Source organism: Lygodium microphyllum, chromosome 15 (genome assembly GCF_053477565.2).
Source record: "Lygodium microphyllum isolate KBCC chromosome 15, Lygodium_microphyllum_v1.1.10, whole genome shotgun sequence".
In the NCBI taxonomy this organism is placed as follows: Eukaryota; Viridiplantae; Streptophyta; class Polypodiopsida; order Schizaeales; family Lygodiaceae; genus Lygodium; species Lygodium microphyllum.
The window spans coordinates 143,832,636-143,853,103 of record NC_141149.1 but is presented as its reverse complement, the minus strand read 5'-3'; the positions used below and the strand labels follow the sequence as shown (position 1 = coordinate 143,853,103).

At 43.9% G+C, this 20,468-nt stretch overlaps 1 protein-coding gene across 3 annotated transcripts in view; it reads right to left on the bottom strand.

The window, feature by feature from the left end:
- LOC148025172 (diacylglycerol kinase 5-like) overlaps positions 1–18,783 on the bottom strand; it is a 154,318-nt gene extending 135,535 nt beyond the window's left edge. Inside the window, exons 1-5 of one of the 3 annotated variants that reach the window (XM_087694937.1) lie at positions 18,681–18,783; positions 18,323–18,568; positions 17,555–17,677; positions 17,244–17,372; positions 17,076–17,161 (exon numbers count right to left, since the gene is read on the bottom strand). In XM_087694937.1, coding sequence (XP_087551063.1) covers positions 17,076–17,161; positions 17,244–17,372; positions 17,555–17,677; positions 18,323–18,553 — 569 coding nt within the window. In that variant the 5' untranslated portion in view covers positions 18,554–18,568; positions 18,681–18,783. Of the gene's footprint in view, positions 1–17,075; positions 17,162–17,243; positions 17,373–17,554; positions 17,678–18,322 lie in introns of all 3 variants that reach the window. The other 2 variants (XM_087694935.1, XM_087694938.1) reach the window with 2 other exon arrangements.
- Positions 18,784–20,468: the final 1,685 nt, after the last annotated feature.

Here is a 20,468-nt window from a genome sequence, read left to right as displayed (position 1 = left end):
ATCAAAAAAAACGGGTCTCCAATGCATAAGTGTTGAAGGTGAGGGAACCTTCGGAATCAACTTAATAACACCATCTTTCCACAAGGCAAGCATAATTCCGGTTGCCCAAACTTCCTAGTACATAGCAAAATATCCATCACCTCATCCTCACAAATTCAACCTCTAAACTTGTAGTTATATTGGCAAGACTTAATCTTGGATCGACTCATAAAAGATAGCTCAAGAAGTGGTAATTCTGTCTGAAATGGATTGCTACAACCCAAGTAGATCCATGAAATATTGCCAACACATTTGCACAATAGTGTGGGGACCTATGACCATTTGGTGAGCAGAATTTTGAAGTCTCACCACATTCTCACATGCAAAAAATGCATGTAATCCCCAATAAAATTTATGTGACTGATAGCTATTATCATGCAATCCCTCTAACAAATCAGTATGTAAATCCAGCTAATAGAATTGCAAGTGAAACTGTTTGATGAGGTCTGGCAATTGCATAGATAGCAAAACCAAAAGAGAATCCTTTGGAGAATCAACCAAAAGAGATCGAACGAATACCAACAGTTTCTCTCAGCAATATACAATCTTTGTTTGCAAAAGGGAGCATGATGAATTCCATACTCTCTCGCCACTCTTTGCACTTTATAAATTAGCATGTCAAAAGAGGCTATCCCCTTGTGTGGAAACTCAAGAGAAAATTGATCCAATGATTGTATCATGTATCACTAAATATTACATGCCGAAGAAAGGAAGAATTGAAGTGCAAGGGCAATGGACAAAAGTATGAGTCAACTACCTGAGAGTTACAAACTCCAATGGAAAATGGTCAAAGAGTACATATTGCTGCAAAACCTTCATCTCTGAGATCTCTGGCAAGAAACCGTCATCATGTATCACATACATATGATCCAACCAACTCCAAGTTCCAAATCTTATAGCAAAATGGAATGTATAGCCATGAACGGATGGGCACAACCAATGTCTACATCTTGCTTTAGAAGTACCAATGCAAATGCATCCCAATCATGATCTTCAAGTGCATACATAACACAATGTCTAGAGGTCATGATTGAGATGCAAATGCATCCCAATCATGATCTTTAGGTGTATCCATAACACAATATCTAGAGGTGAAATGGAAAAGGTCCAAACACATGTTGAACTCTCCCATTAATAAACCAGGTCTGCCAAGAGAAAGACATATTTGCAGCTGCCTCCATAAATCACAACGACATGAGAAATCATTGGGTGCATAAACACCAACCAGCCATAAAATCTCACCCTCGTGGTGTGATTTTGACTCCAAAAGTCTGCCAAATATATCATTTTTAACCAATACAAGCTGAAATATCTCATGAACAATCATCAATACACCAAAATACTGCATTGCGGAGACTCCTGATTTTTATTCTCAACAGCACAAAGAACATCCCAACCATTATCATGCAAAACTCCCCACAAACACCACAAACATTCCATGTGGCAATTTTCATTTGCATGAAGAAGAAACTCAAATCTAAGGCTTGTCTTGCTCCCCTTGACCTTAGATGCCAAGGCCTCAAGAACTCCATCATCCAGTAAGTTAGTCAATACAACAAAAACATTTTTGCCATGAGATCTTTGCAGTAGATGGTTTATCAACATTCTTAGAAGACGAACATTGATACCTTCTATCCCAAGGGGTAATTACCTTCCCCTGTTTGTCAAAGGCAAGGTACGAAGGTGGATCTTGCAATCGATCTTCTTGGGGCCACAAATCAAGTTGGCTTCGATCCAAATGGCCCTTTATCATTCACTATTTACTCTATAGAGCATTTGTTGTTTCGATGCACATACGTGTGAAAGGAATCCTAGCATAGTTATTAGGAACAAGAGATGGGAATGGAAACAAGAACCTTGAAATGAGGGGTGTGTCTAGGGTCTAAGGGGAACCACATATACATGCATACATACATACATTGGCAGGAACCGCATACATATGCATGCATATTTCCATTCATTCATTCTTGTGTGTGCTTGTGTGCAAGAGTGTGTTTGTGTATGTAGAGCCATGTATCAATTACTAAGGATCTAAAACTGTTTAGACTTTGGTATCTTCTTTTCTTCGAGTAAATATGATTGAACGAACTCCATAGCTACTCCAAACAAGAAGAGCTAATCGTTTGGCTAAGAATATGAATAGCTAAACTCTAGAGTGTTAGAAATTCTGTCCCATAATCCTCCCATTGTAAAGCAGCCCCAACATGTGTTCTATTCTCTAGTGCATCTTGTATACCAAATATCCCAAATGTCTACCGATACAAAGAGAACAAATTTTTTATTTCGTGCAACATCTCACAACTAGAAAAGAGCCTTGCAAGCAATGTGTTCCAAGCTTGTGACTACCTCAAGGTGTCTTTCTCACAACTTGCCTTGAAATCATAGAGACAGGGAACACCCGTTCGGCACATAGGAACAGATTAATGCCTTCCAAGATGTTTGAGCCCAGAAAACACTAGCGGAACGTTCCAGCCTGTTCCGAGCCATTCCTTGTCCGTTACCAGGCCGTTCCCTATTTGGAACACCTGTTCCAATAGTGGACCTCTTTTTTTTTTTACTTTCATTTCGGCGGGCGAAACTCCCTAGCCTGTTTCCCGCCCGTTGCCCGTTGCGCTCCCGCTGACTATCCCGCCCGTTGCTCCCGCCGACTATCCCTCAACAACTGTCCCTCACTCGTGCTGCTCCTGCCGACTGTCCCACCCGTTGCTCCTGCCGGCTGTCCCTCGCTCACGCTGCTTCCGCCTACTCCTGCCGACTGTCCCGCCTACTCTCGCCTCTCCCGCTGCTCCCGCCTGCTCTCATTTGCCCCCACTGCCTACTCCCACCTGCTCTCGGGACCCGCCTACCTCTCCCGCCTCTCTTGCCTGGCGTGACTCCCGCCCACGATCAAGTGAGGTCTCGAGGATCACTATCTCGATTCTCCCCCAAATTTGGGGCATTTTGGATCAGACTTCAGTTGTTGGTAGTTGCCCCAAAATTTGGGCATTTCTCAAGGATTGGAATTTGGGACCTAAATTTGGCTGCAATGTTCCCAAATGTGGGGCATTGGGATCCATCATCCCGGGATCTAAAAGAGCCCCCAAATTTGGGGCATTTTAAATCAGTCATTGCCCCAAATTTGGGAGCTGAAAATGCACCAAATTTTGGGGCATTTTCAGCAAGGGAACGCAGGCTAGAATGCCCCGAATTCGGGGCATTTTGAGTCAGTCATTGCCCCAAATTTGGAAGCTGAAAATATGCCAAATTTTGGGGCATTTTCTGTCAGATGGGAGAGGATCGAGGTGCAGCTGAAGTGCAGTAGACAGTGTGAGAGTGAGAGACAGAGTTGAGCACGATACCCAATGCAATAGTACTGAATAGAGTGTTAGCTGAAAGTACAAATGATAACCCTTATACCTTAGGGTCATAAGGGGCTGTTCACACCCGAACACAGTAAGTGCCCGTAAGTGTGCACCACAAGCACATACAAAATAGTACACATAATCTGGGGGAAAAAACCTCTCCTACCGAGAGTAAAAAGTGCCCCAATGTCCTAGTGATCACCCGCACACTCCCATATGAGCGTAGGCGTAAGTAAGGCGTGTGAGATACCCAACAAACCCCCCTGGAGTGAAGAGTGATCAAGTGTACAAGGATCATCCGCCACCAAAGGGCGTCAAATTCAAAGCATCGCGAAATGCTTCAAATTTGTCTCGTGGAAGAGCTTTGGTGAAGATGTCTGCCACATTGTTGGTGGTAGGACAGTAGACAAGGCTGATATCACCTGCATGTAGCCTCTCTCTGACAAAGTGGTAGTGAATCTCTATGTGTTTCGTGCGAGCATGAAACACAGGGTTCCGTGCCACTGCAATGGCACTCTGACTGTCAGTATATAAAGGAGTAGGCTCCGTAACAGATACATCCAAATCAGCAAGTAAGCGTCTAAGCCATACGCACTCAACTGCAGTAGTGAAGGCTGCCTTGTACTCAGCTTCACATGACGACGTGGCAACAGTGGATTGTTTCTTGCTAAGCCAAGAAATGCATGACGAGCCAAGAAAGAAACAATTGCCACTAGTGGAGTGACGAGTATCAAAATCACCAGCCCAATCAGAGTCACTGTAAGCATGTAACTGCAGTGGTCCCCCCTTGGCATAAAGCAATCCAAGAGCTCTAGTACCCTGCAAGTAACGAAACACACGCTTCACAGCTTGCCAATGCGACATACGAGGCTGATGCATGTACCTGCTCAAAACTGAAACGGCAAACTGTATGTCTGGCCGAGTGTGGCATAGATAGATGAGACATCCCACTGCTGGAGCATAAGTATGGATATCAAACAAATCACTGTCATCATGTAATGACAGTTTGAGCCCAGGTTCCATGGGTGTACAAACTGGCTTGCAATCCTGTAAGCCAAACTTCTCAAGAAGTTGCCCAATGTACCTTGACTGACATAATCCAATGCCTCTAGCATCATGTACAAACTGGATGCCCAAGTAATAGTGCAAAATACCCAAGTCAGACATGTCAAACGTTTGCTGTAAATTATTTTTGAATGCTGAAATCTGATCAGCATGTGTTCCAGTGAGCAAAAGGTCATCTACATATAGACACAAAATCAGCATGGATCCCCCTTCTTTATGTACATAAAGGGTAGACTCAGATGGGCTGTTTACAAACCCCTGACTAAGCAAGAAAGCATCTATCTTTGCGTACCAAGCTCGTGGAGCTTGTTTCAAACCATATAGAGCTTTTTTCAGCTTGCATACTAAATTTTCTGAGCCTTCAACTGCAAAACCAATGGGCTGCTGTACATACACTTCTTCCTGAAGTTCCCCATGTAAGAATGCAGTCTTTATATCCAGCTGATGCACTTTCCAACCAAAATGTGCAGCCAAGGCAATCATAGACCGAATGGTCGTCATACGGGAGGTAGGAGCAAAGGTCTCCTCATAGTCAATGCCCTTTTTCTGTGCGTAGCCTTTAGCTACCAGCCGTGCCTTGTACTTAGCTATGGATCCATCTGCATTCCTTTTCAATTTGTAGACCCATTTCGTACCAATGGCACGCTTGCCAACTGGCAAAGACACCAAATCCCAAGTATGATTCTTATGAATAGAATCCAATTCAGCTTGCATGGCTGCCATCCAATGCACACTATGTCGTGTATCCTCAAAACATTCAGGCTCCTCATTATCATGAGTACATGCTGCCATAACAAACTCCATGGAATGTGCTGAATCATGCAGTCGAGTTTGCCTTCGAGTACGACCAGCCAAGGGTGTTTCCAAATGACTATCTCTCATAGTCTGCGTGTACCATCTAGGCACCTGTCTTGCTTCCTGACTGTGTACAAGTTCCTGCTGAATTTCAGTTTCAGCAATGTGCTGATTTACTGCATGTTCCATAGGAGCAGCTGGCTGAACATTAGGTTCATTTGCTGAAGTACCAGCTGAATCACCAAATGTGATGGGCAGCAGCCCTTCAAAGACATCACGGGCAGCCTGATATGTATCAAAACCAGCCAAGGATAATTCTGATTTTTCATCAAATACAACATCCCTGCTGACAAAAACCTTCTTGGTCACGGGATCATAGAGTCTGTAGCCTTTGCTTTCGCTGCTATATCCCATAAAGATGCATTTTACAGCCTTGTTGTCCAACTTCTTTCGAAGTACCTGTGGAATATGGGCATATGCAAGACACCCAAAAGTACGGAAGTGGCCAACAGAAGGTTTGCGGCTGTGCCAAGCCTCAAAAGGTGTGACGGTTTTCAAGGCCTTGGTAGGGCATCTGTTCAAAATGTGGCAAGCGCACATGACGGCTTCCATCCAAAAACTATGAGGCAAACTCTTTGCCTTCAGCATACATCTGGCCATCTCCATGAGTGACCGATTTTTCCTCTCTGCTACCCCATTCTGCTGTGGAGTATATGCAGTAGTGTACTGATGGATAATGCCCTTCTGCTGCAAATAAGAATTCAGCATAGAGGACATGTATTCCCCCCCTCGGTCCGAACGGAGAGTCTTAATCTTGCAACCAGACTGAGTTTCCACAAGTGCACTGAAAGCCAAAAATGCATCATACACTTCTGACTTCTTTTTCAAGCAGTAGACCCAGCAAAAACGTGTAAAGTCATCAATAAATGTTACAAAATAGTAACAACCACCCAATGACTGTGTCTGCATGGGCCCACAAACATCCGAATGCACAAGCTGCAATCTGGCTGTTGCTCTAAAAGCAACATCACGGGGAAAAGAGAAACGATGCATTTTCCCCAAAATGCAACCCTCGCATAAATGCTCAGGAGGTCTCTCCAAGAGAGGTAATCCATCCAAAATCTGAGTACGCTGTAATAGCATCAAGCTGCCATAGTTTACATGCCCCAAACGAGCATGCCATAACTCTGCCTCTAACATAGCAGGAGTAAGAGTGGATGTCAAATATGCAGACTGATCTACCGAAAGAGCATCCAACTCATATAACCCATGACACAGAGAACCTGTCAAGACCAATGTCATGTGTTCCTTGTCACGGACCATGCAACGGTCATCATCAAAGGTGACCTGCAAACCACAACGTGCCATAGAAGAAATGGAAAGCAGATTCTTCTTAATGCCAGGCACATACAAAGCATCCTGTAGGCGGAGAATAGAGCCATCAATGGCTGTAAGCTGAATCTCCCCAATACCACGAACAGGGTATGATGCATTATTAGCACACTGAACAGACTTCCCAACGGGAGGTGCACCAAGAGAAGCAAACAAATCTCTACGAGATGTGATATGCCGTGAAGCACCACTGTCAAAGAACCAAGTGTCAGCATCCTCTGTAGAGCTAAATGCTCTATCGGCCCAAGAGACATCATAACTGCAAGTGTAAAAACAATAGTCCCTGGCTGCAACAAAGGACGCGGACTCGCTAGCAGTGGAAGGAGCTGCAGAAACAGACATCCCTGACTCCTTCTTCTTCTCTTTGGCGATGCGTTTCCTGCACTCAGTGATATAGTGGCCAGGCTTCTTGCAGTAATGGCATTTTCCTTTCTTGGCTTGCGTGCCCCCCTGTTTCTGACTTGTCTGTGAAGTGCTACTACTACCAGAACTCTGCGAAGCATTTTTCCCTTGGCTGTTTTTACCCTTCTGCCTTGACATAAAAGCCTGCTCAGAGGCTATACCATCCACACCACTGTTCCGTCTAGTTTGCTCCTCCTCTAGAAGCAAACTGACAAGCTGAATGAAAGTGATGGGCTCTTTCGAAATCCTCATAGTGAGGTTCAAGGCAGTATGAAAAGCCAAGTAAGAGGGAGGCAGTGAATTCAATGTCGTAGAAATCAGCTGCGCATCTGAGTAGTACTCATCCACATTCATGAGTTGCTCCCGCAAGTCCTGAATTTTGTTGAGATGATCCTGCATAGAATCACCCTCATTCATCTTTAGAGTCTCTAGCTCTTTCTTCAAGAAAGAGATGCGAGTCTCATTCTTTCCTGCAAACATCTGCTCCAATGTCAACCAAGCTTCTTGTGAAGAAGCTGCTGAACGAATATGAGGAATGATAGAACGCTGAACTGCCAATGCAATCAGCGACATAGCCTGTGCATCCCGTGTATCCCAAGCTTTCTGAGCTGCAGTTCTTGGGGGAAGTGGCTGAGCGGGCTGAGGTGGAGGGGGCTGAGGTTGCCCTCTTGCACGTCCTCCTGGAGGAGGAGTAGCGGGAGCCACAACTCCCGGTCGTGCTTCCTCTCCACTGACATGATCCCACAAATTTTTGGCCACTAATACATTCTTCATCATGAAAGACCAAAGGGAATAATTGTTCCCATCCAATCGGTCATCATTGGACACATAGGTGAATACATCTCCTCCCTGATTTGCCATTATTTCCCAAAAGGCAATAGAGCAATGTCAATGCAGTACGGGCTGGAAATCTGCAAATTTCCAGAAATTGCAGCAAACACAAGTCTGCAATTAATGTGCAAAGGGTACTCTGTCAAAAAAAAAAAAAAAAAAAAAAAAAAAAAAAAAAAAAAAAGTCACTGATGCACGCTTCCCAAGGTGCAATTAGTGCTCAGCAACACTAAAACATCAAAAGCCCCAAAATTTTCTGCCCAAAATTTCTGTCACAAATGTCTGTTACAAAAGCCCCAAAATGTGCATTCAATGTGTCACAGACTGACACAACACGTTTCCCAATGCTGAAAACTGAACCTGCTGTTCAGCACGTTTCCCAATGCTGAACCTGAACCTGTTGCACGAACTCCTGTGTAAAAGAAAAGTGCAGAATGTTACCTCTGCGTGTTGACGACGGGCACGATTCCCAAGGTAATGACTGCTGGGTACAGTCGGACTGACGCACAGGTACAGGGTACAGGATGGCGCGTCAGGACACAGGCGGCACGTCAGGGCACTGGTGGCGTGTCAGGAGACAGGTGGCGGGACAGGGTACCAGTGGCGGGACAAGGCGTCAGATGGCGGGACAGGGCGTCAGCTGGCAAGGACGTGACAGGGCGGCGTCAGGAGGCGGCGTCAGGTGGCGCGTTAGGTGGCGACGGCGTCTGCAAGTACAGGAGGCGCGTCAGGTGGAGCTTCTCGCAGACAGGGCGGCGCTGGTCACGAACTGGCACACGCAGGAGCAGGGCTCGTGACAGACAAGGCGGCTTCAGCTCCAGGTCCAGGCGGCGCAGGCAGCTGGTGGCGCTGTCTGACGAGCTGGCGCTAGGGCACAGAGGCGCCAATCTGGCGGGGCTCCTGGCGGCGCTGCTACAGGAAGGAGATGGGCTGACTGACGAGTCTGCACAGGGCAGACAGATGCAGGCCCAAACCTGAGCTGACTAGCGACGGCAGCTGAGTCCTCGGGAGCTGTGCAGAATCCTCGGGAGTTGTGCAGAGCTGCTGACCAGCTCTGATACCAAATGTCAGATGGGAGAGGATCGAGGTGCAGCTGAAGTGCAGTAGACAGTGTGAGAGTGAGAGACAGAGTTGAGCACGATACCCAATGCAATAGTACTGAATAGAGTGTTAGCTGAAAGTACAAATGATAACCCTTATACCTTAGGGTTATAAGGGGCTGTTCACACCCGAACATAGTAAGTGCCCGTAAGTGTGCACCACAAGCACATACAAAATAGTACACATAATCTAGGGGAAAAAACCTCTCCTACCGAGAGTAAAAAGTGCCCCAGTGTCCTAGTGATCACCCGCACACTCCCATATGAGCGTAGGCGTAAGTAAGGCGTGTGAGATACCCAACATTTTCAGCAAGGGAATGCAAGCTAGAATGCCCCAAATTTGTGGCATTTTCAGTAAAAGGAATGCAGGTTGAAGTAGCACCAAAGTTTTGGCATTTTTAGCAAACATTTAACACACGCATGGTGAAATTTTGGCTGCAAATTTCTGCAATTTTAATGAGCTTTACTGATTATTTGTCACCTTTATATGGATGGCAGCATTGACATCTATGGGATCTTCAACATCCTCAGCAGGTACTTCGTCAACAATTGGACAAAATCCAAGCATTACTTGGTCATGGTGGGATGAGGTAGATGCAGGGGTGCCATTGAGAGGTGGAGGGGCTCGCCCTTGGAAATACAAACTTTGTTCTTATGCTCGCACTAGTGGGGCTGATAAAGTAAGAGCCCATATTCTACATGAGGGGAAAGAGGTGCGTTTTTGCACCAATATATCAATTGAGAAAAGGCAGGAGTTACTTGACCGCATAGCCACTTCTATGGAGAATTCACATGCAAGGAGGACTCCAAATATAGCAGTGGATCCAACAACATGGACTCCAAGGCCAGCAGGGCATGGTGCTTCATGTAGAAGACCACCAGGATTAGTGGCTACGCAGCCTTCTCGTGGGCCATCAGTGGCAGCAGGTTGTGGCGTTAGACAGAGTTCATTGCACACTTCATGGGAACCAAAGAAAAAAGAGGAAACACGTGCAACAGTGGCACGCTTTTTTTACCATGATCATATTGCATTCAAATCAGCCAGGTCACCTTATTTTTTAAATATGGTGACAAAGATTGCAAAGTATGGACCCACATATAAGCCCCCTTCACTCATCAGAAACTATCAGGACTACATTGCTTCAGAAGGAGAAAGCAGCCATAGAGATTGCAACAACAAATATTCGCAACCAATGGGCAAGAAATGGAGTGACATTGATAGCAGATGGATGAAGTGACACGCGCCATAGGTCCATAACATGGCATTGTCGCATATTCTCGTGGAGATGTATACTTTATTGGTAGTCATGATGCTTCAGAGACTGAAAAGAGTGCAGATGTATTGGCATCCGAGTGGTGTGAGGCAGTGCAGGCTGTTGGGGTAGAAAATGTAGTGCAGTTTGTGGCAGATGGTGAGCCTACAAACAGGACAGCAGGAAACATTTTAATGGCAATGTATCCACATATCACCTTTAGTCCATGCATGACGCATTGCTTGAATAACTTGTTGAAGGATATTGGGGACTTGCCATGGATTGCATCTCTTGTTGCGAAAGGCAACAAGATTATCACATTTATATGTAATCATCAGTACTTGCATGCTGAGTTTCGCAAGAGAAGTGACAAAGAACTTCTCAAATACTCGGATACACGATTTGCATATAACTTTCTTATGCTTGGTCGATTGCACTATTGCAAAGGTGCAATTAGGGAGCTATTTGCTAGTGATGAGTATGAAAATTGGACTGGGGCTACCACTACTACTGCTGTGTTATGCAATGCATATGTCTCTGATAGAGATTTTTGGGATGAGGTGAATCGCACCAACCAAATGGTTGATCCTATTATGCATATGTTGAGGCTTGCAGATGGCATGGATCCATGCATTGGAAAGATCTATGAAGGTATGGGTCGCATGATTGAGAGGTTGGAGAGTTTGGAACCAAATGCAGACAAGTATGAGCAGATCAAGGAGTTATGCGTCAGCAGATGGAATGAGTATGACTCTCCTATGCATGCTGCAGCATATATGCTTGATCCTGAGTTTCAAGGAAAGATGCAAGAAAGAGACCTTGAGGTGGTCAAGGCTTGGAACACATTGCTTGCCAAGCTTTATCCTAGCCATGAAATGCAACGCAAAATTAAAAATCAGCTCTCTATGTACCGGCAAACATTAGGGGTGTTTGGTACAGAGGATGCACTAGAGGACAAGACAAATATTGGGGCTGCTTTATTGTGGGAGGACTACGAGGCAAAAGCTCCAGAGTTGAAAAGTTTGGCTATTCGTATTCTTAGCCGAACAATTAGCTCTTCTTGTTTAGAGCAACTACGGAGCTCATTCAATCACATTCCCTCAAAGAAGAGAAATCGTCTTGGTACAATGAAAACGAATGACCTAGTTTATGTGAGCTCCAATCTTCACTTGCTAGCTCGTACATCACTTGCAAAGGTTGATTCTTTTATACGTTGGGAAAAAGATGACGATGATGATAATGATGGTGATGGTGATGGCGAGGATGTTGTTCAGCAGGATGAGCATTCAGGCACAGTGGAGCTATCTTCCATGAATCGGAGCACTTAAGCCTTAGCAGCTAGCCTTTTGGAACTTTAGAGTATTGACTTCAAAATTGGGGCTCTTGTAACTTGGATCTTTACACTTTAAATTTTAGTGCATATTTTGTGTCTTTGCAACGCACACTTGTTGGACTTATGCAACATTGTTGATTACAATGTTGAATCATGAATGCGACAATCCATTTCTGATTACAATGTTTTGAATCTTTATTATTGCTGAAACTTGATTATTATGTCTCTAATTTCACGAATTATGGTTTGTTGATATGATATATCTCTCTAGATTCTAAGACTTAAGTGTTGATTCTCTCTCTCTCTCTCTCTCTCTCTCTCTCTCTCTCTCTCTCTCTCTCTCTCTCTCTCTCTCTCTCTCTCTATATATATATATATATATATATATGGGTGTTCTCCCCGTTCCAAGGGGTCCTATTCCCGTTCCCATTTCTTGGTAACTATGCTTGAAATACATATGTTGCAACATACATAATAGAGTGTTACTCATTCCATTTATTGATGCATAACTCCTTAATTTGCTCATCTTTATTAGCATTTGGCTCCAATCTCTCCAACTTCTCAATCATGTGATCTAAATCTTCATAAATCTTTCCAAGGCATGGATCCATAACATTTGCAAGCCTCAATATATGCATGATAGGATCAATCATTTGATTCGTATGATTCACCTCATCCCAAAACTCTCTATCAAAGGCATATGCATCACACAGCACAGCAATAGCAATGGCAGCCCTAGTTCAATTTTCATATTTGTCAGTAGGAAATAGCTCTTTAATTGCACTTGTGCAAGGCAATCAACCAAGCATAAGAAATTTATATATAAACCGAGTTTTTTAGTATTTAAGAAGATTTTTGTCACTTCTCTTGCAAAACTCAGCATTTAAGTACTATTCCAAGAGTCAAAGTTCACCCAAGCAAGGATACGTCTTTTCCAACATGTCAAGCGCTTCCTAGCACGATAAGCATTTGGCAACAAATCTTGAAATCTTCCATTCTAAAAGCAATGTAGTATAATGAGTCTTGTGTGAAACTATGACTTAACCTGAAATAAGTTGCATCATCTGCAACCTAATTTGGAGTAGTAAAACATAAATACTAGAATCAAGCCATCAAAATTGATGTCACTTCCTGGCACGTGAGATTTGGTGCCACATCTTAAAGGTCTACGCTAATTTCACCATGCCAATTCAATGAGGCGATAGTCAACACTTTGGGCTAAGGACTCTAAGCTAGGAAGCAACCCCCCTGCTCCAAGCAATCCCCCTATTTCAAGCAGGCGCCCTACCTAACACATCGACATGTCGTCAACTGCTTGCCACAGGCCATCAACAAACCCGCCACAACCTGTCAACAGCCACTTCTCGTCTTCACATACTGCCACAAGCTAGCAACTAGCACAACCATCTTCCCTCCTTCATATAGCCCATCAACTCAGCCACAGCCTGCCTTCACCTACCACAGCCCATTAATCCAGCCACAACCCGCCTTCACCTACCGCCACAAGCCAACAATCAGGCACCATCTTTCCTCCTTCACACATGGCATCCTCAGCTTCATCCACCCTCGCAGCCTTCATCCGGTTCCTTACTCAAGCCGCATCCATCCCCCCTACTTTGGCATATTCCCCCCTTTAGGCACTAGAATCGCCACAACAAAGCTCAACACCAGTCGTCCAATCAGAGCCAACATCACGCTCACATGGAGCTAGTGCATCGCAGGAGATTGCAGCCGGTTCCCCACCACTACCAATGGGTTGCAATGCAATCCCCTGCACACACTCAGCCAATGCCTTCTTGCCAATTCGCTTTGCTCCAAACACAAAGATGGCACTTGGGGACAAATTTACAGCCCTTGAGGCATCTTCTCTGGCCTGCAAATTGGTTGGAGATCACCTGTCCATTCGCATTCTCAAGAACTCCATCCACTCGGCTCTTACCGGCACTCCTACCAAGATCACACAAGTGGTACCCCTATGGAAGGTGTGCTTCAAGATCTAGTTCAGCTTACTTGAGGAGATGGAGACAATGCTTGCTACCAGGCCGCTTGATGTTAGATCATCAATGGCATACTCAGACAAATGGATGAAGGGTCGAAACTAATCATTGCTCGGAGATGGCACTACCATCACCATCTCTTTTCTTGGCCTTGATGAGTACTTCATGCCATAACTCTCTAAGATTGGCAATGCATTCGGCCACGTCATACAAAGAGAGAGGACCTTTGCCAACACAGTATCAAAAGGCCCACACAGATACCCATTGGTTCGAGTTATTGTTCCCATAGAGTCCTTGCATCCCCTTCCTTAGACCATCATGATTCCCTCTGTCCATGAGGGTTTTCTCAACTGACGCGCCACATACACACGACTTCTGGGCCAATACTTCACATGTAGAATGTTCAAACATCTTGCAACGGAGTGCCCCAAGTCTCGCCAGCACCAAACCTCCTTCAGAGACCAAGGAGGCAATAGACCCATAACACGAAGAAGGAGCCATGCAAAGCACCAAAGACGGCGCAATGCTAGATAGAGGAGGAGACCGAACCAGTGGCAACAAGAGCATGCATATGAGGGATAGGGGCAAAAACAAAGAGACGCAAAGCTAAGACATGCATAAGGACACTCAAGAGTGATCAAGGACCTTAGACCACCAGCACATACAGTGTCATCCCAGCCTCCTACAACTTCCACAGCCACTCCTAGTTATCCAAGGGCTAGGGATTCCACAACAGATTATAGTAGCATCACAAATAGCACCACAGATAGATGCAATGTAGCCCATAGAGCCAATAATCCCAGCAACGACTCAAGAGATGTAGCAGGTTATAGACGCACCACCATCTCCTAGACTTACTACCTTGCCAAGTGGCGATTCCAAAGCTGATCCCGTAAGTACCTAACACCCAACAAGGTGACAAGGGTGAGGAGACACAAGAGAGCGAGTAAGATGTAGAGGACTTGAATGCATATTCCAAGGACTTTCCCCCACTCCACCCTACAACAAAGATAGGGGAGAAGATACATAAGAGGGTCTATGCTAGGCGACAGCAGAGACAAGCATGAGCAGCAAAGCAACACCAACCAATTTGAGAGGCTGAGACATACTCCATGAGAATACTCTCATGGAACGTACAAGGCTTCGAAGGGGACAACACTTCAAGCAAAGATGGAGCCTCATGAGGCAAGATTTGCACAGAGCATTAGTAGGAGTAGCAATTGATTTTCTCGTGTTGCAAGAGCACCACCTCTTAGTAGAGAGGATATCCTGTTGCTGCTGCGAGAAGCTATTTCCAGATCAGACTCACATTTATTGGGTAGCAATTGTCGGAGGTGTAGAGATACATGCTGGAGTTTACATATGTGTTGGGGAGCAATGGACCCAACTTGTACGAGATTGGGGTATTGTGATTCTAGGGAGAGCTATGTGAGTCTCAGTGAGAGTGGAGGAGTCACTTATTGGTCTATTGGTAATTTATGTCCCAAATGGCCAATGAGACAAGAGACAATTTTGGACTACCCAGTCTCTACCACAAGTGGATCATTGGATAGTTGGTGGCAACTTTAATATGGTGGAGGCTCTTCAGGACAAGAGAGGAAGATACACGAAAACTATTAAAGAAGAGCAAGTTGCTTGGGAGAAGGATCTCAACTTTCCAAGAGATCATGGCATTAGGGGTCATGCCAAAGAGACTTTTCGAGAGATTGATTCACTTCATTCCCAATGGAAGTGGAGACAAATTGGAGATCACATATTGGAGACCGATTACTTTGCTTGGAACTACCTATGAAACCCTTGCAAAGGTGATCAATCTCAAATTAGCCCTATCGATGCCAAATATCATTCATCCAACACAGGCAGGTTTTGTTCAAGAAGCACAGCATCTTGGACAACATTTTCACTTTCAAGGAGTCCACAACTTTGGCTCAATCCAAGAACCACAACCTTATCATGCTACTTCTCAACTTTGAGAAGATATACAACCGCGTCAATTGGGAGTTCTTACAAGGTACAATGCTAAGGATGGGATTTTCAGAGCAGTGGGTCAAGGGAATAGCTGCTCTTTACTCCTCATCTCATAGCCAAGTTATGACTGGTGGGGCGGGAGGAGATAGATTCAGCAATCAAAGATCAATTAGACAGGGCTACCCACTAGTCCCCCTTCTTGTTCTTATTTGTAGCAAAGGCCATAAGCTCATTGAGAGAGATCTACAAATATCAAAGTCATCAAAATTACCCATCCTTGACTTCGAGGAGCTTCTAGATGTGGAGTTTGCAGACAACAAAGTAATCTACCTAGACCGGGATAAGAGTAACTTTAGGGCCTTTGTATCAGTCATGGAGATATTTTGTAGAACAGTAGGTGCCTTAATTAGTTGGCACAAGTCCTATGGATTTTGAGCATGTGACACTAGGCAACTAGAGTGGCAACGCATGAGGATTTCACCTGGTTCCCCATAGGACCGTAGTGAGATATCTTGGATGCCATGCAGGGATTGGCATTACCTCAAAACAACAATTAGCACCTCTCCTCTTAAGCATAAGACAAAAGCTTCTTTATTGGAGCTCAACGAGACTCTCACTAGTAAGAAGAGTAGCGATTGCCAACTAGGTCCTTCTAGCAACTATGTGGTACATCACTTCCTATTGGGCATTCTCCAAGTCATGCATCGGTCAGGTGAAGCGCCTTATCAAGAACTTCATTTGGTCCGAAGGAGACGGGAGCCTGAACCAAGGCGAAGGTTGCTTGGGATGTCATCATACAGCCTTGTACTTTGTATTTTACCTTATTTGCCAAGGTGTTATTAATAGACATTTTGCCAAGGTGTTATTAATAGACATTTCTTTTCTTGGAAAAAAAAATTATCAAGATTGATGCAAGGCAATCGTTGTTGAGGGATCTTTCCTATCTAGCTCATTTCTCTCGTGTACATAGAAAGCTTTATATCTCTTCAACTTATGGTATATATTAGGGCTAGTTTTCATTCCATAGTTAAAAAACTTAATATTAAGTGACAACTAATAAAATTACATGCAAACACTTCTAAGTGATATTTGCTTTACTATGAGAGCATGCTTTGTATACTCATTTTGGAGTTGATTTTAAAAGACTACGTGTAGTTGTTTTCACAGCCTTACAATTGATCAACTAGGAGACATCTAAGTTGTCATGGGATTATTTCTTTCAAGCTCCCAACCTCTCAAAACTCTCAGACATCTAGGATTTGGTTTCACAACTTTGTGCAGCGATCAACTACGAGACAATAATATTGTGTTCAACATTCTCAAGTTGTCATAAGACACATAAGTAACCTCAAAACCCTCACACTCCCCTCGTCTCACTTTCACATCCTTGCAAGCAAATACTATGAGTCATCCAAGTCATGTTCAGTATCCTTAGGCTTGGTAGGAGATCATTATACTTGCTCTTAAGGAAGATAAAAGCACAAAGTAAACTATGTACTTGTCTATAAAGCAACTCCATTAACCAAAGAGAAGTTGGACATTTTGAAATAACATTGAACCTGTCAAACTGTATGGCCTTTGCTCTTGCAACTTTGATCAAAAGCAATTTCACTGAATTCAAATCTGTTCCAATATTACTTCTTCCCTGTAAGCAACCACCAAAACTCTTACATGGATGTAATTTTAGCAACTCTACTGCTAATACCTCCATAATGAGGAAGGCCTACCCATCCAAAAGTGTATGGTAAATTGTTTCCTGTTCCAAGAGGAACAGGTGCAACTGGAGGTGGATGCCACAGCTTCATTTCACCAATCACTCCCAAAAGCCATGCTACTGTGCCATCTCCTCCTGCAACCTGCATCAATATCCCTTTTTAATTATTGAGGTGGCTGCTAGTATGTATGTATTAAAGGCACTAGATTTGAGCCAGACTATATTGGCATCTTCTCCAATTATCTATTAAGCTAAGAAATCTTCTACAAAAAAGGGGGATAGGGATGAGGACCTGATGTGTTTATTAATTTTAGAAACTCTCACAATGATTCTCAGGTTTTCTCGGACAGCAGCAGCCATTTTGTCACCTTCTGTGCTTAGCTTCTCTAAATCGTTTATAATATTATGAAGTACTTTCATGGGCTGAATTTCATGTAGATCATACACCTGTAATTAAAATCAACAACAAAATAAATTTTATACGTCTCTGAAAGTGCTTGTCACACTGCATAAGTTTGTTGAAAAGTCCTAGAAATTGCATGGTTTATGGCACTGATAAGGAATGGCACAAACATCAGTTTCCAATCGAAGAATATTCTCCAGCCTACTGCCTATGTTTTCATATATGCGCCCTTAAGACTCAAGAATGGGAACCGTTTTATCTTCTTGGAAATTTCCCTTTCATACACACGATCTGAAGTATGAAACAGCCCTCGGAAGTCCCGTATAAAAATCCCATAAACATAATATTGAGATGAAGCCATGCAGACCACATCCATGAGAAACCTTATGTATGAAATATAATTCTGTTGGTGAGACTGACTAGAAATACACTTTGGCAATGAGATGAAAGCTGCACTGTCCATGTTTTATCAAAAGCATAACTCAACGCAGCTGAAAATTCACACTATGTTTAGGCAGGACGGCCTGATTTCCATAACTTTTCTGTCATGTCTTCTTCTCGCTTTGGCAGATTACAGGTGATTTCTTGCTCTTTGCCAGTTGTAAGCTAAATTGCAAGTAGTTTCCGGTATTTTTGTAGAAGTTTCAAGAAAAGAAAATGGTTGCAAAGAAGCTGAGGAAGGAACGCACCTGCGATGGGGTGAGCAGACTTTTGAACGGCTGGAAGAGGAGGCGGCCTCGTTGTCCCCCACTCTTGGAGTTGATGAAGACGAGAACCGGGTACTTGGGAGTAGGAGGATGAGCCCAGGACCCTTCTTCGACCACGGCCTTGGCTTCACCTTCCGCCAAAAGATACTCCGGGATCACCATGTTCCGCAATATTTCGTCTTCTTCACTGGCCGTTGATGATGCAGCAGCCATATTATCGGCGCTGTGCTGTGGTACAGCCAAGGGCAGCGCAGCCGAGGCTATAGCAGAAATCTCAAAGGCCGATCGGTTTCAAACACAGAACACAGCGAGAGAGAGAGAGAGAGAGAGAGATAGATACCTCCACCTGTTTTTTCTTCCCCCCTTCCCCCAGACGCCAACTTTTCTAAGACTTTCATGCAAAACAGTAGCGCGTCACATTGTATTAAACTCGCGTTTCGCGCGTAAGGAACGCTATCCCGCTTCGCGGCAAAGTGAGGTGCAAGGGAAGTGAAGCTGGTACTATGCTAGCGCTTCGTACGCAAGGAACGCTATCCCGTTTTGCGACAAAGCGGGATGCAAGGGAAGTAAAGCTGCCGTGCGTCACTTCCCTATTGCAGAGTGGGTAATGCTATCACAAAAACATCACATGCTTTATTCTTCTCTACTCACAACCGCTCTATCTCTCACCCCATTCACACTTCCCTCCTCTGTATCCACACTCACTCACACACACACTCTCTCTCTCTCTCTCTCTCTCTCTCTCTCTCTCTCTCTCTTACACATGTATAAAAGGCCAAATATGCATTTGCATCAAGGAGTACATAGACTCATATATACATGCAATGACCATGCACCAAATTTATAAACTTGTATCTATACTTGCTTTGCACAACAATTAGAAACAACTTGTATCCTTGGATGCTACAATGAGAAATAACATTGCTACAGTGAAATGAACCACAAATAAAAGATGTATGAACCACACCACAAATTTAAGTTTGTCCAAGCATTGCATGCAAATTCTCAGTATTAATAACCCACATAGGTGAAGCAAAGCCTGAAACCAAAGTTTCTTCTAAAGACTGCACCAATAACCTTGCACCACAATTTCAAGTATCAACAAACCACAAAGTGTCACTCTTTGATTGTGCCTATGCATCTACATCCAAATGTTACAAAGAAATTTACAGTTCCCATAGGGTCTAACCAAAACGAAGCTTTCTTTTCTTTGAGAAATAACTGGGAAATTTTTCACTCTCCAATATAGCATGGCTAGGCGAAGCAAGTCCGATCGCCACTCTTCGTCTTATTGATAGTACAAGGGACATAATAGTATTTCCTCTCTTTCTTGCACCTAAAATTTTAGAAGCCCACAATGTTAATGTAAGCACATCTAACAACCAACAAAGACTACTTAACATTAAAATAACAATACCTGGCCTAACATCCGCAAACCACTCGGTAGGCTTTGTCATAGCTTGATACAGGGTCACAAAATAATCAAGGTCCTTAGATTCATACATCGCCCACTCTCTTGGTACTCTATCAATGTGAGATCGTCAAAACCTTTTATCCTGTTCAGCTTCACCCATATGCACTTGAAAACGCTAAGTATATTCACAATGTATTCCTCCCTCCCCTAGTCTATGCCTCTCCTTTGTTTGCGACCCCTCTCCCACACAATTTTTACATCTCTCCCTATATTTTCACACACACACACACACACTCTCTCTCTCTCTCTCTCTCTCTCTCTCTCTCTCTCTCTCTCTCTCATGTACACATGCATAAAAGGATAGATATGCATTTGCATCTAGGTGTATAGAGATTCACATATGTATACAACGCCTTTTATACACCAAACTAGTAAACTTTACCCATACGTACTTTGCATGATACCTAGAAGTAGCTCTATACGATCCTTGGATGTTGCAATTGGAAATAACATTGCACCAAACCATAAACAAAAGATATACAAAATGCATATTTTGTATCCTTGAGTGCAAGAAACTATATGCTTCCTTACCATATTCTCTCTATCCCTCTCCCTACCTATCTTCACCCCCCCTCCATTTGTTACCCATCTCTCTTTCTCACATCTATCATCCTCATTCCCTCCCTCCTCCCTTGTTATCTTTCTTTTCCCTCC